General features: G+C 34.8%; 2 protein-coding genes across 8 annotated transcripts in view; one reads left to right on the forward strand and one right to left on the reverse strand.

Annotated features, from left to right (window-relative positions):
• Positions 1–251: 251 nt before the first annotated feature.
• On the reverse strand, positions 252–3,219 carry LOC146941947 (Sas10/Utp3/C1D family). Its single transcript, XM_085755814.1, has 8 exons — positions 3,127–3,219; positions 2,923–2,999; positions 2,550–2,814; positions 2,289–2,465; positions 2,014–2,199; positions 1,776–1,927; positions 1,547–1,673; positions 252–657 (listed from the first exon to the last, which is right to left on the reverse strand). The coding sequence occupies exons 2-8, from the start codon at positions 2,967–2,969 to the stop codon at positions 646–648; spliced, it is 966 nt and encodes a 321-aa protein (XP_085611940.1). The 5' UTR covers positions 2,970–2,999; positions 3,127–3,219; the 3' UTR covers positions 252–645.
• A 4,710-nt stretch (positions 3,220–7,929) lies between these two features.
• SAB (HYPERSENSITIVE TO PI STARVATION 4) overlaps positions 7,930–22,088 on the forward strand; it is a 30,049-nt gene continuing 15,890 nt past the window's right edge. For 6 of the 7 annotated variants that reach the window (XR_015032524.1, XR_015032525.1, XR_015032526.1 and 3 more), the window contains exons 1-9: positions 7,930–8,233; positions 10,894–11,005; positions 11,423–11,683; positions 11,933–12,198; positions 12,682–12,901; positions 15,737–15,907; positions 16,016–16,093; positions 17,394–17,645; positions 18,311–20,398. Coding sequence is in view for 4 of the 7 variants with exons in the window: in XM_085755815.1 (XP_085611941.1) it covers positions 8,163–8,233; positions 10,894–11,005; positions 11,423–11,683; positions 11,933–12,198; positions 12,682–12,901; positions 15,737–15,907; positions 16,016–16,093; positions 17,394–17,645; positions 18,311–20,398 (3,519 nt within the window). In the remaining 3 variants the exon portion in view is untranslated. The remainder of the gene's footprint in view (positions 8,234–10,893; positions 11,006–11,422; positions 11,684–11,932; positions 12,199–12,681; positions 12,902–15,736; positions 15,908–16,015; positions 16,094–17,393; positions 17,646–18,310; positions 20,399–22,088) is intronic. The other variant, XM_085755818.1, reaches the window with a different exon arrangement.

A 22,088-nucleotide genomic window follows, 5' to 3' on the forward strand; every position in this document is an offset into this window, starting at 1 on the left:
ATTGGAGATGCTCTTAGTCGAATGTCAGACTCAGAGACGCCTCAAGGGACCAATGTTGAAACAAGGGAGCTTACAGATAGCAAAACTTTGTGATTTTCTTCGCCCAGTATGGATTTTATTCTTTTTAGTACTTTTTAACATTTACTTCCTCTTCGGAATTGATAAAATATGACTTGTTTAAAACATGCACGTCAATAATTGTATAAAGAAGAAGAAGAAGAAGAAGAAGAAGAAGAAGAGCAATAATAATCATGATGATGATGATGATGATGATATAATAGTAATATGAAAACAATCAAAATCTACAAACCCCCTGCTTGTTTAGACACAGCAGCCAATAAACAAATCTTTCATTTCTTCTAAAATCTCAAATCCAGGTTCTCACTGAACTAAGCACGAGCCGATCTCAATGATGACTACGATAATACTAAACAAAAAATTAAACATACAAACCCTACTTGTTTAACCACAGTTCCACACTTTGCATATAGGAATTGAAGAAAACCATGACAGCCAAGGAGGGAGGAATGCGCCAAATCCAACTCTGGCTTCAACACTACCTTGCATTACTTCCTCCAAAAGCATGCAGTGTTTTTCAAATAGCAGTACAGTCTTGTAGTAGGTTGTAACCCAAATTTTCTTCCATCAATGTTTCCTCTGCAAAGAATCCGAAATTGTTAGTCCCTAGCTCAACTGAAACATTATAATTCAACTCACTGAATTGCACAGAATGACACAAAGGATGTCAAAAGTAGTTGAAAGGAAAAGGTCACATAGCTTGAGGCAATATCACCTTTGCTTCCAAACTTTTGAATTAAAAACTGTCAGACAAAATAAAGCAAAATTGCACATAGGAAGGAATTCAATTTTCAAATACTTAAAGTTGATGAACAATACACTTCAAAGGACATTTTAATTTTATTTCTTGCCATGGTCATCTACAAACCAGTTTAGATTATGTTGTATAGTACATTGTAAATACTAAGTAGTACATATACTACATAGTTCAATATAATCTGTGCATAACTAGTGGATATAGTAGAAATTATTCATAAGCAAAATTTGGTTTTGAGTGTGACATGACAACTATTACTAGTCCAATAACCAAAACATCATTGCTTACCCCAGAGGCAAAAGGTAACAGGAAATAACAGGTATTTGGCAGATATGGATCCCAGTAAAACTATTTATTAGCCAAGACAACCTTAGATTTTAATGAGGATCCATGAGGTTAGAAAGCTTGGGTTCATCACATAATATGATATATTCCATAAATGTACATCATAAAACATTAGGTTTGAACGATACTAAGACAACAATTTTAGGTTAAATAGATTCCTTGGAAACACCAGGGACAGCAGAAGAAAATCAGTTTCTAGAAAGTGATCGTCAAATAATTATGTTTGTCATTTGCAGTGCAGATGAAAGAGAGCACAAATCACATCCACCAAAGTTGAACTGAAATGAATGTACATTTCCAATGTTTAAAAGATGTAGTGTTGTTGATGTTTTCACACAATAATTTCAAAGTATCAAAAGGGCATACCTTTCGCTTCTTCAACTTCCCATTTCTTCTGCCACCTTTTCTGGATCCCGTTGTTATCTCTCCAGTGTCATCTTCAAAGGGTAATACTCTGACTTCGTCAAATAAACTCTCTGTTAAACCTTGCATCCTGGAAAATAGTAAACAGATGTAAGTGAAAACAAACAATTAAAAAAAGGTCATCATACATTTGATGCTTTTATAAAAGCAAATTATCAGGCCTTCCCCGTACCCATTTGTTGCTTTCTTCATGTACTTATCTCTCTTCCTCTCTTCTCTAGTGAGAGGAACACGGTTGAACAGCTCCTCCTCTTGCCTAGCCCGATCCTCCATTTTGCTAATATACTTATTCACTTCTCTACTAGTTCCCTCAAAATCTCTTATCTGAGTAGTAAGCAGAAAACACAAACCATTACATAAAATCATTTAAGTTGTTATATTCCACACCAAAAATAAAATAATAATGTCACCTCTTCAGGTCTGTCTTCCATATCATTCACCATTGACCTGATAAAATCACTTTGCTTAGCTTGTTTCAGAATTTCTTTGTCTCTCCGGCTGGCATTTCTTTCCTGCTTTGAAGATTTTTCCAGATCCATAGATGTAGGGGCAAATTTCGGAGGACGGTACACATTATCACCATCACCATCACCATCCTATAGCATAAACGAATTAGGTTAGAGAGATATCTTAAGTCATATTACCACATCACAAATTTGCACTTGATATTATTAAATAAACTGACCTCAGCAGTTGGTTCTACTTTGCTAACAAGCATGTCAGGATTTGGACGATACTTTGAAACATCTTCACTCTTTTTGGATGCAGCTGGCTCCTTCTCACCAGCATCACTTGTTGCACTTTCACTAGCTTTAATTAGTTTTTGGATTTGGTATTGTTGTTTTTTGTCAATCGGACGAATCTGCGTAAGATTACAGAATGTCAGATACAGATTGTCTTATGTAAACATACCAAGTTTACACACACATACAAGAATAAAACAGACCTTTTCTAAAAATAATCGTATCTCTACAATACTTCGAACAACAGGATGTTCTTCTATTGAATATCCCTTAGCCTTTCGCAGCAAGTAATAAACAAGGAATTGGCAATAATTCAAAAGCAACAGGTTTTTGGCTTCGAGATTGCTGAATCCATCTGCTGTAGAATCTTGATTTTTGACCTTGGCAGTTAAAGTTTGAATTTTACGCTTAACATTATCAAGACCTTCCTTCATTTCTTTCAACAATGCAGCAAGCTGAGATGCTTGTCTGAAAACAGTTGAATGTTGAATAAATTAACCTAATATAATAAAACTCTAATTTGTTCACATAATTATGCATTCATAAAACCAAGTGAACAAAAATTGAATAGCTTACTTTTCTCTGTTATCGTCGTTATTGAAATGATTCTCAGGCTTGTCCATGATTTTGTCAGAATTCAACAAAATCAGAAACTGCAATTTTCGAGAAGTGTTAAAAATAATGAGGATTACAAAAGCAGAAGAGAATAAAAATAAGCGAACAAACGGTGTTTCAAAATAGGGTAAGGGAAATTGAGTGAAGAAAGAAGAGAACTTTAACCTAAGAATCGAGAAACGAGGGCGGCGCTGGAGCGGTAGTGGAGGTTGAGCAGGTCGCAGACTGGCCGTTCAAGCAAGTTAGGTTTTGGTTGTTGTCTTGTCGGGGTGGAGCTTTTAGGTTTTAATTTTTTTTACGGGCTACAGGCTTTTTTTGGTGAGATGGGTTTTAGGTTTTTTAAAAAATGATTTTTTTTTTTGAAGGAAGGTTTTGTAAAAAAAATTTTTTTTTACCGTGTTTCGTGTTTTTGTTATAGATTTTTTATTGCAAGTATTTTATCATTTTGTGCTTGGGTGAAAAGGGAGATGAAAGTCATTTCTCATTGGCATGTCAGGAACAGGAAGTGATATTCTTACGATATTTACCATGTTTTTATCTAACCATATGTTTTCTCGGCTTGTTTTGAAAGGAGAAGGATATCATAAGAAGGGATTTCAGGATTGAAAACATGTGGTTAAACGGAGAAAAACTTAAAGGTGTGATGACATCAAGTTAGAACGTTTTAGGAGGATGAAAGGTTCTTGAAAAGATCCAAAGTTGCGTGACAACGTTTGAACAATAGGCCATGAATATCAAGATGCGATTTAGAAAAGCAATTAAAAAGTGTGAAAAATATATGGAAGCATTTTGAGAGAGGATTGATGACAAACCACTGCAACGTTACAATGAGGTTAGGAGCCATTTGAGTTATCTCTTAACGCAAAAATATGCATTTTGGAAACAAAGGGCTGAGGTGGACCAGTTAAAAAACGGTGATACAAACTCGAAGTTTTTTCATGTCTTGGCCAGTGCGCAAAGAAAGCGCAACCATATCTCAAAGTTACAAAGAAACGACAGGGAGGTTGTAGAAAACAAAGTTGAGTTATGTTCGGTAGCAGAATGTTATGTTGGTGAGATGTTCACGGGTGTAACACCCCGTTTTCCCAACATTAAAATTTCATAATAAAAATCAGAGTTTCTCAATCATAACGGAATGTCACATTCTTTTCTTAAAATCATAAACTGAATAAGTAAATATTTATCCTTCAAAATCCAACAACGTAATTATTTTAAACTTCGTAGCGGAATAGTTTCAACAACTTAAACATAATCTTTGGCACAAGGGCCTCAACATAAAATCTCATAATATCTTGGTTCAACAATAGCTCTTGGAAAATTCATAAGGTAATACGCAAGGAACAGAAAACAATGACAAAATTCTCATCCCGTTACGTATCAGAGCACCTAAGACACACACTTGTGAGGAGTCCACTCACGACCGCAACTAGTCTTGGTTACCTGCAAGTTACCCATACGAAGAGCAACATTTTCAAGCAGAAGGGGTGAGATTTCACAAACAACAATATTAAGCATATAATTCATCAATTACATTTAACAGCATAAACATCATCAATATATCATAATAATAATCATGTAGAATCATAGCATCATCATAAACAACTTCATAATCAATCACCGTAAACAACTTCATAATCAATCATCATAAACAACTTCATAATCATTCATCATAAACAACTTCATAATCGACTTCATAAATTAATCTTATCAACTTGACGACTTTGACTCGACAATGCAACTTCAACTTGACTATGCAACTCTTAACATCTTAAAACATCTCAATAATGCAAATGCATGTGGTACCAATCCAGGGCATCAAGCCCCCAACATATTTGGGCGTAAAAAGGCTCCAGGGCATCAAGCCCCCAACATAATTGAGCAAAAGCTCCAGGGCATCAAGCCCCCAACGTAATTGAGCAAAAGCTCCAGGGCATCAAGCCCCCAACTTTGAATGAGTATGCATGGACTCAACATCTTACATCTTAAACATCTTGAACATCTTATGTGACTCCAATAATTTGGACGACATCTTATAACTTTACAACTTAGACCGACATATACAACTTTATGACATTAATGGTTAACAACAGCAAACATCAACATATGCAGCATATAACAGCTTTTATACATCATATAATCATTAAAGAATGAACCACATCAACATAATCGTCATAAATAATTCATATAATGCATATATAACAATATTAAAATGTAATCATCGTCTCAAAACATCACTTATAATTCACATAATGCATATACGATTATATATATCATCAGTAACAATATTAAATCATCTTATAACAACTTCACGGATCATCATTAATATTATATTCAAACATCAACAATTCATCATATATCATCGTATTCGAGTATCAACAATTCATCATGCATCTTTGTAAGAACATAAATAATCATGCACAACATATTTTCATGTCAAACCAAAGCTACTGGAAAGATATCACAATTATCAACAACTTTCATGTTTACTACAAAGATCAATTCAAAACAGAAACATATGAACAAAACGCAAAAACATGAAACAGATAATGTTGTCACTGTGCAATTTTGCTAAGACCCTCTTGGAGTATTTTCATCATAACTCAAAGACCAAATATCATTTTCACGTCAAACCAAAGCCACTAGAAAGCTAACAAAATTATCTTAAACTTTCATGTTTACGCCTAAGACCAATTCTGTACCGATCAATACCAGTTTTCATTTCAAATTCGAAAAAGTTGTGCTGAAAGTCCATAAAAATTCACTGTGACCTACGTGTAGTAATTTGACCATAACTCAAGTTCTATAAATATTTTTAAGTCAAACCAACGGCATTAGAAAGCTAACATCCATACCTACAACTTTCGTGTTTACACCTTAAGCCAATTCAAAACTTAAATGTGTGAAAAAGATGCAAAAACATGAAACAGAGAATGCTGTCAGAGATAGCTCTCAGGAAAACTCCATTTTTCATCCCAAAATCCCAATTTTGAATCCCCTAAGCCCAAATTTGGTCCCAAAGTTTGTTTAAACGTTTCTAAACATGAAAAGACACCCAAATCCATATAAAACTTGAACTAAAACACCCTTTCAACAAAAATCATCATTTGACCCATTTTTCATGAAAACCTTCAAGAACAACATAAATTCACTTCAAGCTTATGATTATGATTACCCATGGATTATCTAAGGTTTGTACACAATTTCTACATCAATCTAACAACTTCTCGCCATCTGATCATCAATTCTCTCTCAAAACCCTAATTCGCAAATTCTCACAAACTAATCCTAGAACATGTTAATTGCAAATTCAGAATTACAGACTTAATATTACCGAATGATAGTCTCACCCTTACCTTAGATTGTTTTTCTGAAATCAAAAGCAGCGTTCTTCGTTCTTAGGGTTCTCTCTCTCTGAGTTCTCCTCTTTCCCCTCTTTCTCCAAAAAGCGGTTTAACGTAAAAACTCTTTCTAACATAAACTTCCTTATTTATAATACTAATCACTCTTCCTAAATCTATTTAGGCCCAATAACTTATTCTTCTTTCTATTATAACCTGCAATTCTACTTACACTAATAATTCTCATATTATAATAAATAACAGAATAATGCCACATAATAAATTACTAACACCTCATATATATAAATAAATCACATAAATAGATTCTAACTTAATAAAAATATATAAATAAAAGGAGGGCGTTACAACGAGTACAACAACAACATGCAACAAATCACATATTATGTTAGATCAAGTATAACTCAGGAAGATAATGACCTATCGTTGGTGACTCTGACAATGGAATAGTTTCTGCAAACACCATTTCAAATGCATTTAGACAAGGCACTTGGACCAGATGGACTTAACCTATATTTCCAACTTGAAGATTAACCCGGTTGTATGTATCATTTGTCACTATGTCCCTGCAAGGTTGGATGTGACAACAATACTAGGTTGAAAAACATAAGTATAAGGTACTTGTTGCATATGTATCATTTAAAGTCATGGATGTCCTGTCGAAGCAACAAGTGACAAAGTTTGGTTAACAACGCTTGTAAGACCTTGGTTTCATTAAACTCCTTGTATGGTGGAGTTGACATGTTTTTCACAAGAATTCACTCGTTTGGTTGTCAACTCCTTGACCCGTCGAGCGTCATCACGAACCATTAGTTTAACAACGATAAATAAATTAATATATACACACACACACACACATATAATAAGAGTATTAGTAAAAATACTATTTTTGCTTCCATTTATACATTTTTCTTAGAGCGTGTTTGATTTGCTAAAAATAAAGGATTGTATAAGACAACTCCAGTTGTACTGTGTTTGATTGCAAAACTACTGTACAAAGTGGACAAACTGGATGATAAAACTAAAAATATTGTTCTTTACTAAACCACAACACAAATTTTTGTAAAAAATATAAGCTGTCTAAAATAACAAAATACTAATCTTTTCTTGCCCAAACACTGAATATAACAAAAAATCGTTCAATACCATAAAAATTCGTATTGTGCTATTTTGATTTATATTGTATTGCTTCGTCTTGTGATGTTTTGTCCAATATTTACCTTTTAACAGATCAAATGCATTTAAATATATACGAAATATCTAAATATATAGTGAGATAAATGATATTTACATAACCGTTTTACGACAACTTTTAGATAAACCTTTCCTTTCAACTCACATTATTTTCTTACATTTTTTTTTTCTTTTTTCTTTATTGTTTTTTATTAAAAAAAGAAAAGAAAAAGTAGCTACAAAAGTTGGTCAAATGTATAGTTATTTTTTTCTTCCAAAGAAGCCAATTGATTTTTGGGTGCAGAATAGAGACAAACACAGTGAATGAATGAGATGAGAGTGTGGTAGGAAGCAGAACACAGCACATTTCCCAAGGAAAACGAAAAGGTGTACCCGCGTGGCAGGTGATAATTTATCAATCGTGCCAACAACACAACACAACACAACACTGCCTTAGATATATGAATCACCTCACACGGATCGGATCTGATTTCATCTCTTCTTCAACGCTTCCGATCATGACGCTTTGAAATATCGTATCCCATTTCCATTTCTAGGGTTCTTCTTTTCTTTTCCTTTCCCGCTTCTTTCCATGGAGTTACGCGGCAGAATCTTCTTCTTCTTCCTCTTTCTTCTCCCCCATTGAATTCTCCGTTCACTACTCAAATCATTATGGCAGCTTCTCCTGTCAATTTCCTCTTCGGATTCTTGTTACTTTCCGTTACTTTATGGCTCCTTTTCATGTAAGTCCCTCCCTCCCTCCCTCCCTCCCAATTTAACTACTTGTTGTTGCATTTCTAGTTGTTTGAGTAAGGCATTCTACTGCTTGCAATATCACGCTCGTTTCTCTGAAATGTGTGTTAGTTTTACGTATTTATCTATAGAACTATACTATACATGTGAACTTGTTTGTGAATTAGGGGGGACTGAGGGAGTAGTTTTCTTCTTACGCGAAACATTGGAGAATTGTAGAGGAAACACGTTTCTTAGAAAAAAACGAGTTATTGAGTGCTGCATCCGCCCTCCGGTCATCGACATTAAGTTAGTTAAAATCGTGCCAAATGAAAGATAATACTAGATATACACATCTTTATCAGGTAAATTAAAGAGACAAGTTGCCCCTTGATAAGTTATCAACATGCTATGATCCGTTAATTTCTTGTTACCCTTTTTCCTCATCAAAAGCTTTCAACTATGAGCGACTCAAGTTTTATCACTCTACTCCTCTCACTAACTACCCTGGGTTTATGACTTACTTCATCTACCACACTCTTGTAGTTTAGTCTGAACAAATAGTGAGACGAGAGTCAAGGAATATGATCTCACACTTTGTTATCAATATCTTTTCGGCTCAACGAGTGGCATTATTTTCTAACTATTTTTTTTTTCTTTGAAAATTAGGATATTTGGGAAGTAAAGTAATGCAAATTATGTTCCATAATAAGTTTATCTTAAGAGTGGCTCTTAGGTTTTAGGCCTAACTCAACCCCATAAAACCGACTTATGAGAGGAAGATTGTATAGGCTTTATAAGCTCTATCTAGGTCGTTTCGCTAGGCAAAGTGAAACATGGATTTTTCTTAATACACCCTCTCACATCTAGGGCTATTAGGCATGGTGCGTGGATAATACAAGTGACCCATTAATGGATATGCTCTAATACCATCTTAGTTTTTGTGTCTAGCCTTTTATTCTGGACAGTCAAAGTCCCCTCCAAGATCAAAGTTGTGTTTAAACTTGTAACTTTGAAGAAATTTAATTCTAAGTTTGAAATTACTTAAGCAGTTGGCCAGTAATAACTTTTCTATCTTGTAATAACTTTTTAGCATGTTTGGAAAACTTGATTAGAAAAGGGCAGCCTGTTGCAGAGGGCTTCCACCATTGTAGGGTTTGAAGAGAACTATATGTGTGACACCTGGGGATGACAAGCATATCGTTGGTGCATGTGCATGAGCTACAATCAAAGAGCGATCCTTGGAAAGACTATTTAGCAAATGGAGACCTAATAAATTGTACATACACCAGAGTGACGGAATATTATTTAGCAAATGGAGACATAATAAATTGTATATACACCAGCATGAGTGTGATCTAGAGACTGCGTAAGTGTGAGACTGCATAGTCGCAGATGACTTGAAGGTATTGATTAGCACTACCTACAACAACTCATATCAGTAAGATGCATATCCTTTTTGGGAGTTCGGAATATAAGAACTTCATAGTTAAGTATGCAGGACTTGTGGGATGAGTGAGGACAAATCACACTGAAAAGGTCTGTGTTGGTTTTTGGGCACATAATTGATCCTGGAAGCAGTTATGAGATGTTATAATATGCATGTAGCTTACTCCCATAAATAGATACGTTGTTTGTGCAACTAGAAGTTCCAACTAGTAGGTTGCTAGGAACCAACCTTACCATTACACCAAGGCTCACTCTCTTTTGAAGAGCCTTATGTAAACACAATTATTTTGTGTGGTAAAATGCTCGGGTTTACAATAATTGTTCTAATTCTTTAGATATTTTATTGTTTTTGTGGCCACTCTATGGTGCTTAGTCCATGGTTACTTTAAAGGTGTGTCCCTAACAGCTATGCAAAGGGATCTGCGTTATATTTTTATTATTGACAATGTGCATCTACTTTGTCATAATTTGTCATGTAGCTATCTCCTGCTTATCTTCCTAATATTTAATAAATCATCTTGACATGCATAAAAGGTAAATTGAAAAAAAAAAGGCTAATGCATAATTTTTATTACACCCCCATTTAATCTTAGCAATTTATGTATTAAAAAACATCTCATTCCTTACAGCCTTTTACAAAAACAGATAATTTAAGTTTAAAATTGTGCATTATTTTTAAAGGGAGTATCTTACTAATGTTGTTCAATTACTTTTTATTTAAATTATCCTTCTTTTTTGATCTTGCTAATAGTTTAAAGAAATTGTTTAAAAGCTAATTGAATAGAAGTGGATTAAAAACTCCCATTCTTCTATGATCCAAGAAATCCAAATTGACAAAACATTTTTTTTTTTTGGTTCGGTGTTTGTGTGTGTGTGTTACAAGTTCTTCTGTCAAGAGAATAGAACTAAATGCAGGGGATGTCTTTGTAGGATGTTTGGGATGAAAAAACCCCAAATCCTTATGCTCAAATTATATCACGTTGATGATATTTTGCAGAGTTCCCATTTTTTCTTTTTTTCAAAGTGCAATTGATGACAACATGCAATGCTTTATGATTAAATTTATGGTATCATTATGCCACCATTTCTTTGTTTTTTCCTCTCTATAAACAGTTTTTTTTTTTTTGAAAGAGCCTCTATAAACAGGTTGTTTACAGACTTTTGACCACCTTGTCCTTGATTTTGATTATGCTTTTTTTTTTTTTTTTTTTTTTTTTTACAGATTTGCTTCTACATTATTGGCTTGGATTTTGAGTAAGATTCTGGGAGCATCTGTTGGATTTCGTGTTGGTGGATGGAAATGTTTAAGAGACGTGGTAGTGAAGTTTGAAAAGGTTTTTCTCTGCTTTCAATCACTAAGCTCATTTCATTGTTTGAATTTTGAAGGCACTGGAGAGTTGTACAATATTCATTTTACTAGGCCATAGTTTGAGAGTGTAAAATGTGCAGTGTGGGGGGTGGTAGTGGTGGTGATAAATGCTGTAAAATTGAATGAAGAATTGTTTCATCTCACAATTTGTGCTAGTTTCCTTTTAAACATTCTTTTCATATTAATTTTTCTCCTAGCCTTTGAAAATGTGGACAACTTGCTTCAGCTGACTGTTGTTTCCTTTATACAGTCACACTCTTGATCCTAGTTAAAATCCTTTATTTATATTCTACTGAGGTGTCATGTTTACTCCTGTTATCAGATATTATACTAGTTTCTTTAGGGGCTCATGGCAACATTTCTGTTGATTTATAATTTACAGGGTGCTGTTGAATCTGTATCTGTTGGTGAAATTAAGCTCAGCTTACGCCAGTCGCTGGTCAAACTTGGTGTGGGTTTTATATCTCGGGATCCAAAGCTCCAAGTGTTAATCTGTGACTTAGAAGTTGTGATGAGGCCTTCAAATAAAAGCCCAGGGAAGAAGAAAACTCGAAAATCCCGGGCTTCGGGAAGAGGGAAGTGGATGATTATAGGCAATATTGCAAGATATTTGTCAGTTTTTGTGACTGATCTGGTTCTGAAGGTGCACATCTCCATAAAACTTCATTGTTCTGCTTCTATGGTTAAATACAGGCTGATCTGGTTTGGAATTTGCTGAAAAACAATTTTACATCATCAAATTTAATGGTTTTATTAATGAATAAAATTGAGTTTAACACACTGTTTACTTTTAGGTTTAAGCTAAATTGTATTATATTATTTTCTTTTGTTATTTCCATTTGGATCTTATTATAATATTTTGTTCATTGAGAATCTCTTCCAAACATTGCAGACACCAAAATATACTGTTGAAATCAAGGAATTGAATGTGGATATATCTAAAGATGGTGGATCTAAGTCAAGTTTGTTAGTTAGACTACAAATACTGCCTATTCTTGTTCACATTGGTGAGCCACGGGATAGTTGTGACCAGTTATCTAATTTAGGTGGTGGAGGATGCAGTTCTTCGTGCCAGGCATCCTTTGCTGCCATAGAAAGGTCTTCTGCCCCTTTTATCTGTGAAAAGTTCTCGATCTCCTGTGAATTTGGCCATGATAGGTATATTTCTTCTTTCTATTCATTTTTTTTCTTCAATATTAACATGCACTCCCGAATGCTGGTTGTAGTAGAGAGAGATTATGTAGTATTACTAGTTTTTTTTGGTAGTGGTATTACTAGTTTAATATGGGAATATAATTCAACACTTAGTTTTGCACTAAATTGATAGAAGCAGAACTTAGTTTGACAAATATTGCACGATGTAATGAATAATTTACAATGCCAAATCAACTATCGGTTTGTATTGGTTTGGTTCAAAGTTCTGGCAGTGTACCATATGCACTGAAGAAATTTCCAACTTTATAATCTGCCAAATGAATCTTCCTTTTTTATCTACACCGATTATTGGTCATCTATTATTTTTCTGTTTTTTGTATTTTGCACAGTTGTAATTGGTTTGCCTGACTTCAGTTTGTATAGTCTTAGTCTCACTATTTTGTATTGTTGCTAGGTTAATTCTGACTTTCGTCTTTTTGGGCACAGGGAAGTGGGTATAGTTATCAAGAGTGTGGACATTTCCAGTGGAGAGGTCACGTTAAATTTAAACGAGGAGTTGCTTTTGAAAAGCAAGAGTTCATCGAAGTCTTCTTCTAACTCCGTCAGTGTTATTAGGTCACAAACTGATTCAAGCACTAAAAAACCATCAAAGCAGCAGCAAACACTTGCAACCTTCTCCAAGTACAGTTCTATGTTTCCCGAAAAGGTTGTAAATTAACTCATATGCTCTGTTTTTAATCATCACACACACATACATGTTTAATTACTAAGAGAGAGAGAAAAAACAGAGAGGATAGGAAATCTTCTCAAACAATAAAACTGTTAACCAGATAAGAAACACAACAAGCACAACATCAAAATAGTTGTAGTTTATTTTACTTCAGTAATATCATCTATTGGGCGTGTTTGTTTCCAGTTTACTAGATTTATTCCTAGGAATAACTTTCCTAGGAATATAAGAATGGGAGTTTTATTATTTTAGAAAAGATGTCTGGTTAATATTATAATATTCCTGGGAGCCTTTATAATAGGTAGGTTAATGTAGACCAAGTTTCAATATATTTTTATGATCTTAATCTTAACAATGTACAAGTGCTAGTCTCAATATATAAGCTATTTCTTAGTCTAGCGGGCCCAAAATGTAAATTAGTACTAAAATTGCATCATTTACAACAGTCATTAAGTGGTTACACTTGAGATTATTCCAATCTTCATGGAACTTTATTCCCACCCTTTTCTTTGTGAATGTTCTTCTATTCCCAGGAACATTTTATATCATGAAATAAAATTTAATAAACTTGTAACAAACATAAGAATGCATATTTCTATCATTTTATTCCCTGGAATCTACAACGATAACTTGAAACAAACGCACCCTTGAATTTGAAACTAGCTGAAACTATTTCTTCATTAAGATTAGTGCTATCTAATATATTATTATTGCTACGACAAACATTACTTATATTTTGCTTGAATCTATAAGTGTGCACAACAGTACTGTAACTGCAATAGCCTAGATAATCTCAAGCTGTTAGCACAGCTGGCATTAGTTATCATCTAGCTGCATTATGTTATTTGTTGTTAGATAAGCTATGCAAGTTATGCAAATGACTAAGTGTGATATTTGTAACAAACCTATGATGACTATCATCACACGCTATAAATACAACTTGTACACTCGGGTTTCAGTAGATCAATAATATAAAACACACTGAAACCTTCTCTAATGTTTTTAGTTTTGTTTCTCAATAGAATCTATTTTTTGTGTTTCTTCTTTCCTTCTTGTTGGCTTGATTGAATATGAATGGTTTGATTGAAGTTTAGTCTTTTGGTTGCTCTCGATGTTTCTTTGAAACGAGATGTCTCACTTGATGCTCCCTTGACATTTTTTTATTACATTGTTATGGAAGATATTAGAAGCGAACACTTTCTTTCTATTGGAGAACAAGGTGGAAGAAGGTTTCACAGCCAGAGATGTATCTGAGCATCTAAATACTAAATATGTAGTTTGGAAAATATGGAAAGTCGGTCTTTCTCAAAAATCAAGGTTTAGTTTATAGCTGGAGGCTACAATGTAGCCACATTATGGATGGTTCACCGTGGAATTATATATATTCTTATTTTCAGAATGATTTAAATTACCTTTTTTTTTTAACTACAGATAGACCCTTAGGCTCCTCGTATAAATAGTGTTATAGAATCTTTTCACGCTCCTCTTCCTCCTACCACTGCTCTAGAGTCTAAACCATCTTACTACCACCCCGAGAAACACATTATCTTCTCCACCTTGTGTCTTCAGAACAACTTACCGCATCTTCCCACTTTTTGATCTCTGGAAAGTGGAAACACACCACAAGGCCGCAAACCCAAAACCCTTTCCCCAATGTCATCCATCAACCACCTCCTTGAAAATCATTAGCATAGGCACCCTTCTCTCTCAACTATTATAACCTTCACTTTTCTCACCGTACCCAGAAACCCTTGACAACTCCAAAATGGCGCGCACCCATAGTTCTCATTTACATCGTTGTTTGCAACAAAATCCCTTCGTTAAAGAGTACCACATCGAACAAAACATGTGTTTATAAGTTGGGGAATTCCTCACCTCACAAGCCGGTTTTGTGAGGTTGTGTTAGGCCCTTCCACAATTTTTAAGATGGTATCAGAGCCTCTCCAAGATCCATTGCGCCACCTACTACCAGGTTTTCGCTATCGGGCCACCCACCATTTATGTCCACCCCAATAGTGCTGGTCGTGAGGGGGTGTGTTAAAGAGTCCCACATCGGACAAAAGATGGCCTGAATATGTGTTTATAAGTGGGGGAAATCCCCACGTACAAGCAGGTTTTGTGGGGTTGTGTTAGGCCCAACCATGATTTCTAAGTCCCTTCATCTTCTATCAGGTACTGTAGCGAGTAGCGGCTGAATATTCCAGTCACAAAGCATTGAGAATGTGCAGGCTTTTGTTGGTCTTCTTGTGCCGCAAAGCACTGAGCACACGGAGCTCTCAACTAATCAGTAAAATGCATTATAGAATCAGGTTATCTTTCTGGTGGATTGTGTGGTGCGATGGTGTGTCTTTGAGCAGCTTTTCCCCAACTTTATGCTCTTTATGTGGTGCTTCGGTTATGGGTTTCCTTGTTGTGGATAGGTCTAGTTTTTCAAGCCACTTTCATTTTCTTTTTCAGAAATTTGAAGGGTAGAGAAACTGCATAAGTAATGATCTTGTTGCATCAAAGTCTTGATTCTGTTACTTTTTATGACTCGCTGGACACTAGAATTTGGCTTTTGGGCAAAATGTGGTTCCTTCACTTGTAAGTCTCTCGAGTATGTGTTTGTGTTGGTGACTTTTGGTTTCCTTTGAGTAAGTTTAATTTTGAAATCGAGGGCCTATTGAAATTCAAAGTCTTTATCCACTTTATGTTGCATAATTTGATTACAATTTGGTTATATTTGTTCGTTTTATTTAATCAAAAGTAGCAATCAACATGGGTTTTTAAAATTCGTTTAATGTCAACTGTGAAGCATTTTGTTATTGATAGGTCAACTTCGATCTACCAAAGTTGGATGTGAATTTTGTGCATCGTGAACATGGTCTTTCTATTGAAAACAACATCACAGGTATCCAATTGAAAAGCACCAAATCTCGATCTACTGAGGATGTTGGGGAGAGTACACGCCTTGATTTTCAACTGGAGTTTAGTGAAATTCATGTACGAGCTTGACTGTTAATTTTGGTGAAGTTTTTGTGATATGATTTCTATTTGTACTTTGTTTTGTTTCTTCCTGACAAATTTTCATTTGCCTTATTGATATTACAGCTTCTTAGAGGAGCTGGTTCTTCCATCCTGGAGATATTAAAGTTGGATTTGGTTTCTTTTGTGTACATCCCTGTACAGGTAAATTATTTACAATCATATAAATTAGCCTTTGCATGTCAATATTCAGAAGGAAAGGGATAGAAAACTGGAAACTGTAAAATGGATTTTGAATAAGACTTTTCATTATTTGAACAATTGTTAGGGTGCACCTATTTATACAAAGAGTTCATATGACTGTTCAACAGAAACTAATACAACAGAGTCCATTATTGTCAGCTGTCAGTTACCACTTATAACATAATTAGAGGTGATACAGTGTTCAACAGAAACCAGTAGAACAGAATCAGTTACTGATAGCTGCCAGTGACTGCCTTTAACAAAAAGAATATCAACATTGCATCACTGTACTGCACACTCTGCGGCCTTATCATATACACTAACATTGCATCACTGTAAACTGGTATTCTTATCTCTTTACTTTGCGTAGCTAAGTTTACCCAAAGTTAAGTGATAAAATTGCAAACATAATTTTTTTTAAATTGAAAAGAACATCAATTGTAAAGCTAACTTGGTGGTGAAGTGTTTTATCATCTATAAATGCCAGAGAATTTTTGGTGGCTACACTATAGATGATTTTATGCTTGAAGTTATTATGCAAAGCCACATAATTTGGCAAAAACATTTCTGCTGAAAGTTGTTGTTCAGAATCCCACAGTGAATAAAACACCGAGATTACTAGTGGTTAAAATTTAAATGGGGAGCAACCCTCACCCCATATGAGCTAGCTTTTGATGTTGGAGTTAGGCCAAAATCTGAATTCTAATATTTATCTATTTAATTGCAAATTGAAAATGCTCAGATAATACGAAGCTGAAATTGTTGTGCCTTTGATGGTTTTATTCAATATAATTTTCTCTAATTATAATTGAGTAATATGTGTAGTTGGAGTTTGGAAGTTTGCCCATGTACTTCACAGAAAACTGTTGCTTCTTTTTATTAAAAAAAATGCATGAATAGAGTTGGATATATAATTGAAGGATGACAATGCGATACCCTAACATAATGCTTCTATTGTACTAGACCCACAACTGGTCCAGACATTCTAACAGAAAGATTGGAAAAATATAAATACAAGGAGGTCTAGAACAAGGAGCATAGTTGCCAAAATAAAAACAGAATTTTCAAGAAAGTTGGAATTTATTTCTTTTGGGCAAACAGAAAACAGGGATTTTAAATTCTCATATTTCTTTTGCACACGCTGCTTAATTTTTTGGGGTTATATTTGTATGTGTGTATTTTCATAACGAGCTTAAAAATTCCTTTTTGTATTTGTTGTGGAAACTTATTTATTGTTATTGGGATTCTTCCTCTGCATCAGCCAATTTCGTCGGTTAGAGCAGAAACTGAAATCAAGCTAGGAGGCACTCAGTGCAACATCATAATGAGCCGGCTAAAGCCTTGGCTTCTCCTTCATCTGTCGAAGAAGAAAAAAATTGTACTTAGAGAAGAAGCTTCTGTTGTTGTAAAGCCACAATCAATTGATAGCAGGATCATCATGTGGACATGCAATGTCTCAGCTCCTGAGATGACAATAGTGCTTTTCGATATGGTTGGTTCACCTGTATATCATGTAAGTACTGTGATTATTTGTGTCTGTTATTGTAACAGGTTGCTAATAAGTGTTGGAAAGTTGAAACATTTCTTCGGAAAATGTTGAGTGGATGGTAAAACACATGACTAGTTTAACTTCTAATGTGATTTTTTCGGTGACTAGAGAACGCGTGGTGATAGGTGACACTCTAACCATAGAAAGAGGATCCATCGTAAACGGTGGTGGAGGATGGATTTCAGAGGAAGACATGGTTGATGATAAAGAAGCTTTGATACATCTTGAATTTCAGAGAGAAAGCCTAAAAAAACTGAATAAAACTGAAATTGATTGAAATGAATTGAACCTAGCTTTGCATCACTGGAGATATATAGGAAGAGTCTAGATGCAGCTGTCATTGACAGTTGTACAAGAGTTGGTAAAACTAAGTGCAACTATACTAATGACATTTAACTGGGCTTACAACATAACTAGTTACAGAGTTATATTCTTACACACATTATTGGGGTTTGTTTTGTACGTTTGAAATTGATATCCCTTTCATTTAATTTATAATTATACATTGAATATCGATAACCTTGAGCTCTATTGTTTTAGAGGTAGTTATCCTTGTTTTACATATTTTATTTTCCTTTAAATTAGTTGTGCAAAGAAATGACATCAGTTTTATTGCTTTCCAATTCTAGGGCTGCTCACAATTATCACATCTGTTTGCAAACAACATTTCGAATACGGGGACTACAGTACATGTTGAACTTGGAGAGTTAAATCTCCACTTAGCGGATGAATATCAAGAGTTCTTAAAAGAAAGTGTTTTTGGTGTGGAATCAAATTGTGGCTCCATTATGCACATTGCAAAGGTTTGTTTGGATTGGGGGAAAAAGGACATGGAATCATCTGAAGAGGATGGTCCTAGGCTAGGTTTATTAGTTGATGTGACTGGAATGGGAATTTATCTAACTTTCAAGAGAATAGCGTCACTCATATCAACAGCCATATCATTTCAAGCTCTATTAAAATCTATATCTGGTTCAAAGAAAAAATTAACTCAGAGCCAAGGGCGTTTAACAAAATCTTCAGGGAAGGGAACTCAAATGTTGAAATTCAATCTTGAGAGGTGTTCTGTATATGTTTGGGGCGAGGTAGGGTTGGATAATGCAATTGTTCCAGACCCCAAGCGTGTTAATTATGGCTCACAAGGTGGTAGAGTTATAATAGATGTCTCAGTAGATGGTACCCCACGCAATGCCCACATAATGCCTACTACTTCCAACGAATACCAGAAGCTCAAGTACTCTGTCTCTCTTGAAATTTTTCAATTCAATCTGTCCATGAACAAAGAGAAACAGTCCACACAAATTGAACTTGAAAGAGCCAGATCTGTCTATCAGGAATATATGGAGGAAAATCGGCCAGTAACAAAGGTGGCATTGTTTGATTTGCAAAATGCTAAATTTGTACGGCGATCAGGTGGCCTAAAACAGATTGCTGTCTGTTCTCTGTTCAGTGCTACTGACATCACCCTTAGGTGGGAGCCTGATGTACATCTATCACTAATTGAACTTGTCCTGCAGCTGAAGTTATTGGTACATAACAGCAAGCTTGAACACATGGGAGATGCGTCTCATGGTCGAGATGCTAATTGGAAACAAGAAACTACCACTGAATCAGGGCATCTTGGAAAGCAGAAGCAGAAAGAATCAATTTTTGCTGTTGATGTAGAAATGTTAAGTATTTCGGCTGGGCTAGGAGATGGAGTTGATGGTATGGTTCAGGTGCAGTCAATTTTCTCTGAAAATGCTCGTATAGGAGTACTCCTTGAAGGACTTACGCTTAGCTTCAACGGGGCTAGGATCCTCAAGAGTAGTCGAATGCAAATTTCACGAATTCCCAGTGTCTCTGCTGGTCCATCTGATGCAAAAGAGCATGTGGTCACAACATGGGATTGGGTAATCCAAGGTCTCGAAGTTCACATTTGCATGCCATACAGATTGCAATTGCGTGCCATTGATGATGTCATCGAGGATATGTTACGAGGTCTGAAGCTCATAATTGCTACCAAGACAAATTTGATTTTTCCTGTGAAGAAAGACAGCTCTAAAGTTAAGAAACCCAGTTCTGTACAATTTGGATGCCTAAAATTTTGCATACGCAAGTTAACTGCTGATATCGAAGAGGAACCAATGCAGGGATGGCTTGATGAGCACTATCAGTTACTGAAGAAGGAGGCTGGTGAGTTAGCCATCCGGTTGAACTTTCTAGATGAATTAATATCGAAGGCGAAACACGTTCCCAAATCTACCGACACCATTAGTTCTTCTCAAGAAGGAAAATTTTGTTATAACAATATTGAGGTTGATGTAAAAGATTCTTCTACTCTCGAGTCCATAAGAGAAGAGATTTATAAAAAATCATTCCGATCATATTACCAGGCATGCCAGAATCTAGTGTTATCTGAAGGGTCAGGTGCTTGCAAAGAAGATTTCCAGGCTGGTTTCAAACCCAGTACTTCGAGAACTTCTCTTCTTTCTATATCTGCATTAGATTTAGATGTAAGCTTGAGAAAAATTGATGGTGGAGATGCTGGGATGATTGAGGTTCTGAAAAAGCTTGATCCTGTCTGCCTTGAGAATAATATACCATTCTCTCGACTATATGGGACAAATATCCTCTTAAACACGAGCTCTCTTGTGGTCCAGCTTCGGAATTACACATTTCCTCTTTTCTCTGGAAGTTATGGTAAATGTGAAGGTCGTCTTGTGTTGGCTCAGCAGGTAATATTAAAAGAATCGCATTGTCTCCCTTCTATAGGCACTGTTTTAACTTGATATTGATTGCATATTCCTGTTACGAGAAAGAAAAATAAATTCAAAGAAAAAAATACCTACCTTTGAGAAATACCTGATTGTCATACTTGGTCCCCTTTGAGATAAAGTTACAATAGATAAGAGGTTGGGAAGTCTATGAGAAAAGGAAAAGATAACTTCCTTACAAAATCCACAATATTAAAACTATGAAACTCACATCTCGGACATAGTTTTTTCCTGTCATTCTGTATATTCTTAAGCACCATAAAGAAGCTAACAACAAAAGAAATATTGAAATATCATTGAAAATTCTCGCATTTCTCTATAAGTTGGCATGCTGGCATACAAGAAATTGATTCACTCAGGACAAGTCCACAAACTTCTTATTGACATGAACTTTGAATGGGTATCTCATTACATTCACTTCATCTTTAAAATCTAAATTTTTGTTTTTAGAGTTGAATATGATTTTAGTTCGTATAAAATTTCAAAATTTCGATTTTTGTCCTATAAAAATTTTCTTCAACTTTTAGCCCTCATAATATTTCCTGTTAGCAGTTTTAGTAGTTTTAGTCCCTACTGTTAATCATGTGTAGCCTTTGAATTTTTGAACGATTGTTTTAAAGGCAGTCTTAGTCCCTACTGTCAAGTCAACTCATGTGTAGCTTTCAAATTTTTGAATGACTTTTTGAGGGCATATTTATAACATTATAAACATGTCCCCTATAAAAATTTAGAAGTTTTTAGCAATGGGTGAACTAAATATGAAATTTAAGGGCCAAAACCTCAATAAAAATAATGGACCTAAAAATCAAATTTTGAGCTCATTTATTGCAGAGACTTCTATCATAGCACATGGAGTGTATCTGCAAAGTTTGATAACATTTTGATCAGGCCTCTATTTATTTTGATTTTAAAATGTTGTCAGAAAATATTGTGGGGACTGAAAGTCGAAGAAATTTTTTGTAGGGACTAAAAACGAAAATTTGAAATTTCATGGGGACTAGAAACATATTTAACCATTGTTCTTATTTTTTGGATCACGTAAAATAAACATGATTTTTATTCTGATATCTTATAGAATTACTGAAAGAGAAGTATGAGTTTTAGCATATAATCCTGCCTTTAATTTATATTACGGATTAATCACATTTGAGTTACCGTATGGAATAAACTTGAAGTGTTTCAATTGAAATTTACTTGTCGTTGCACTTCTGTTGAATTTTTGCGTTTTTTCAAATGTAAATAATGGTTCCTCGTTTTACCTGCAATGAAGTACAACAGAAATATTTTGAAAAAAATCTGTTACATTTGTCTTCAAATAGTCTTCTAAATTATAGAAGCCTAGAATCTATCTCTCACTGTCTCTGCCCATTTTAAGCATGAAGAGTAATTGTGACGTGGGTTCTAGTCTAGGAGAGGATTTATGGCTCAATTCTGTTGTTTGTTTAGTTTTTTTTTTTTTTTTTTGATGACATGTTTGTTTAGTTTGGTTTTGATGAAAGTTATCTTTCTTTCTGTTTTCTGTTACATCAGTTAGTGCAACTACTTCAGTAAATTTGAGGTTGATCTTTACTATATATATAGGGTCGGATGTAGCTGATCCACTGCATTACTAATTGCACACTTTCATTTCTCAAAAATATATATTCTATTC

This window comes from Medicago sativa, chromosome 3, assembly GCF_051527215.1.
Source record: "Medicago sativa cultivar Bolivia chromosome 3, Bolivia_mono, whole genome shotgun sequence".
Taxonomy (NCBI): domain Eukaryota; kingdom Viridiplantae; phylum Streptophyta; class Magnoliopsida; order Fabales; family Fabaceae; genus Medicago; species Medicago sativa.

Excerpts from the sequence above, each read along its gene's own strand:
- LOC146941947 (XM_085755814.1), bottom strand. The coding sequence starts at position 2,969 with ATGGACAAGCCTGAGAATCATTTCAATAACGACGATAACAGAGAAAA. Across the intron at positions 2,200-2,288 it reads AAGTAGAACCAACTGCTGAG|GATGGTGATGGTGATGGTGA; the intron begins GTCAGTTTATTT and ends TTTATGCTATAG. Across the intron at positions 1,674-1,775 it reads ATGAAGAAAGCAACAAATGG|GATGCAAGGTTTAACAGAGA; the intron begins GTACGGGGAAGG and ends ACTATTTTCCAG.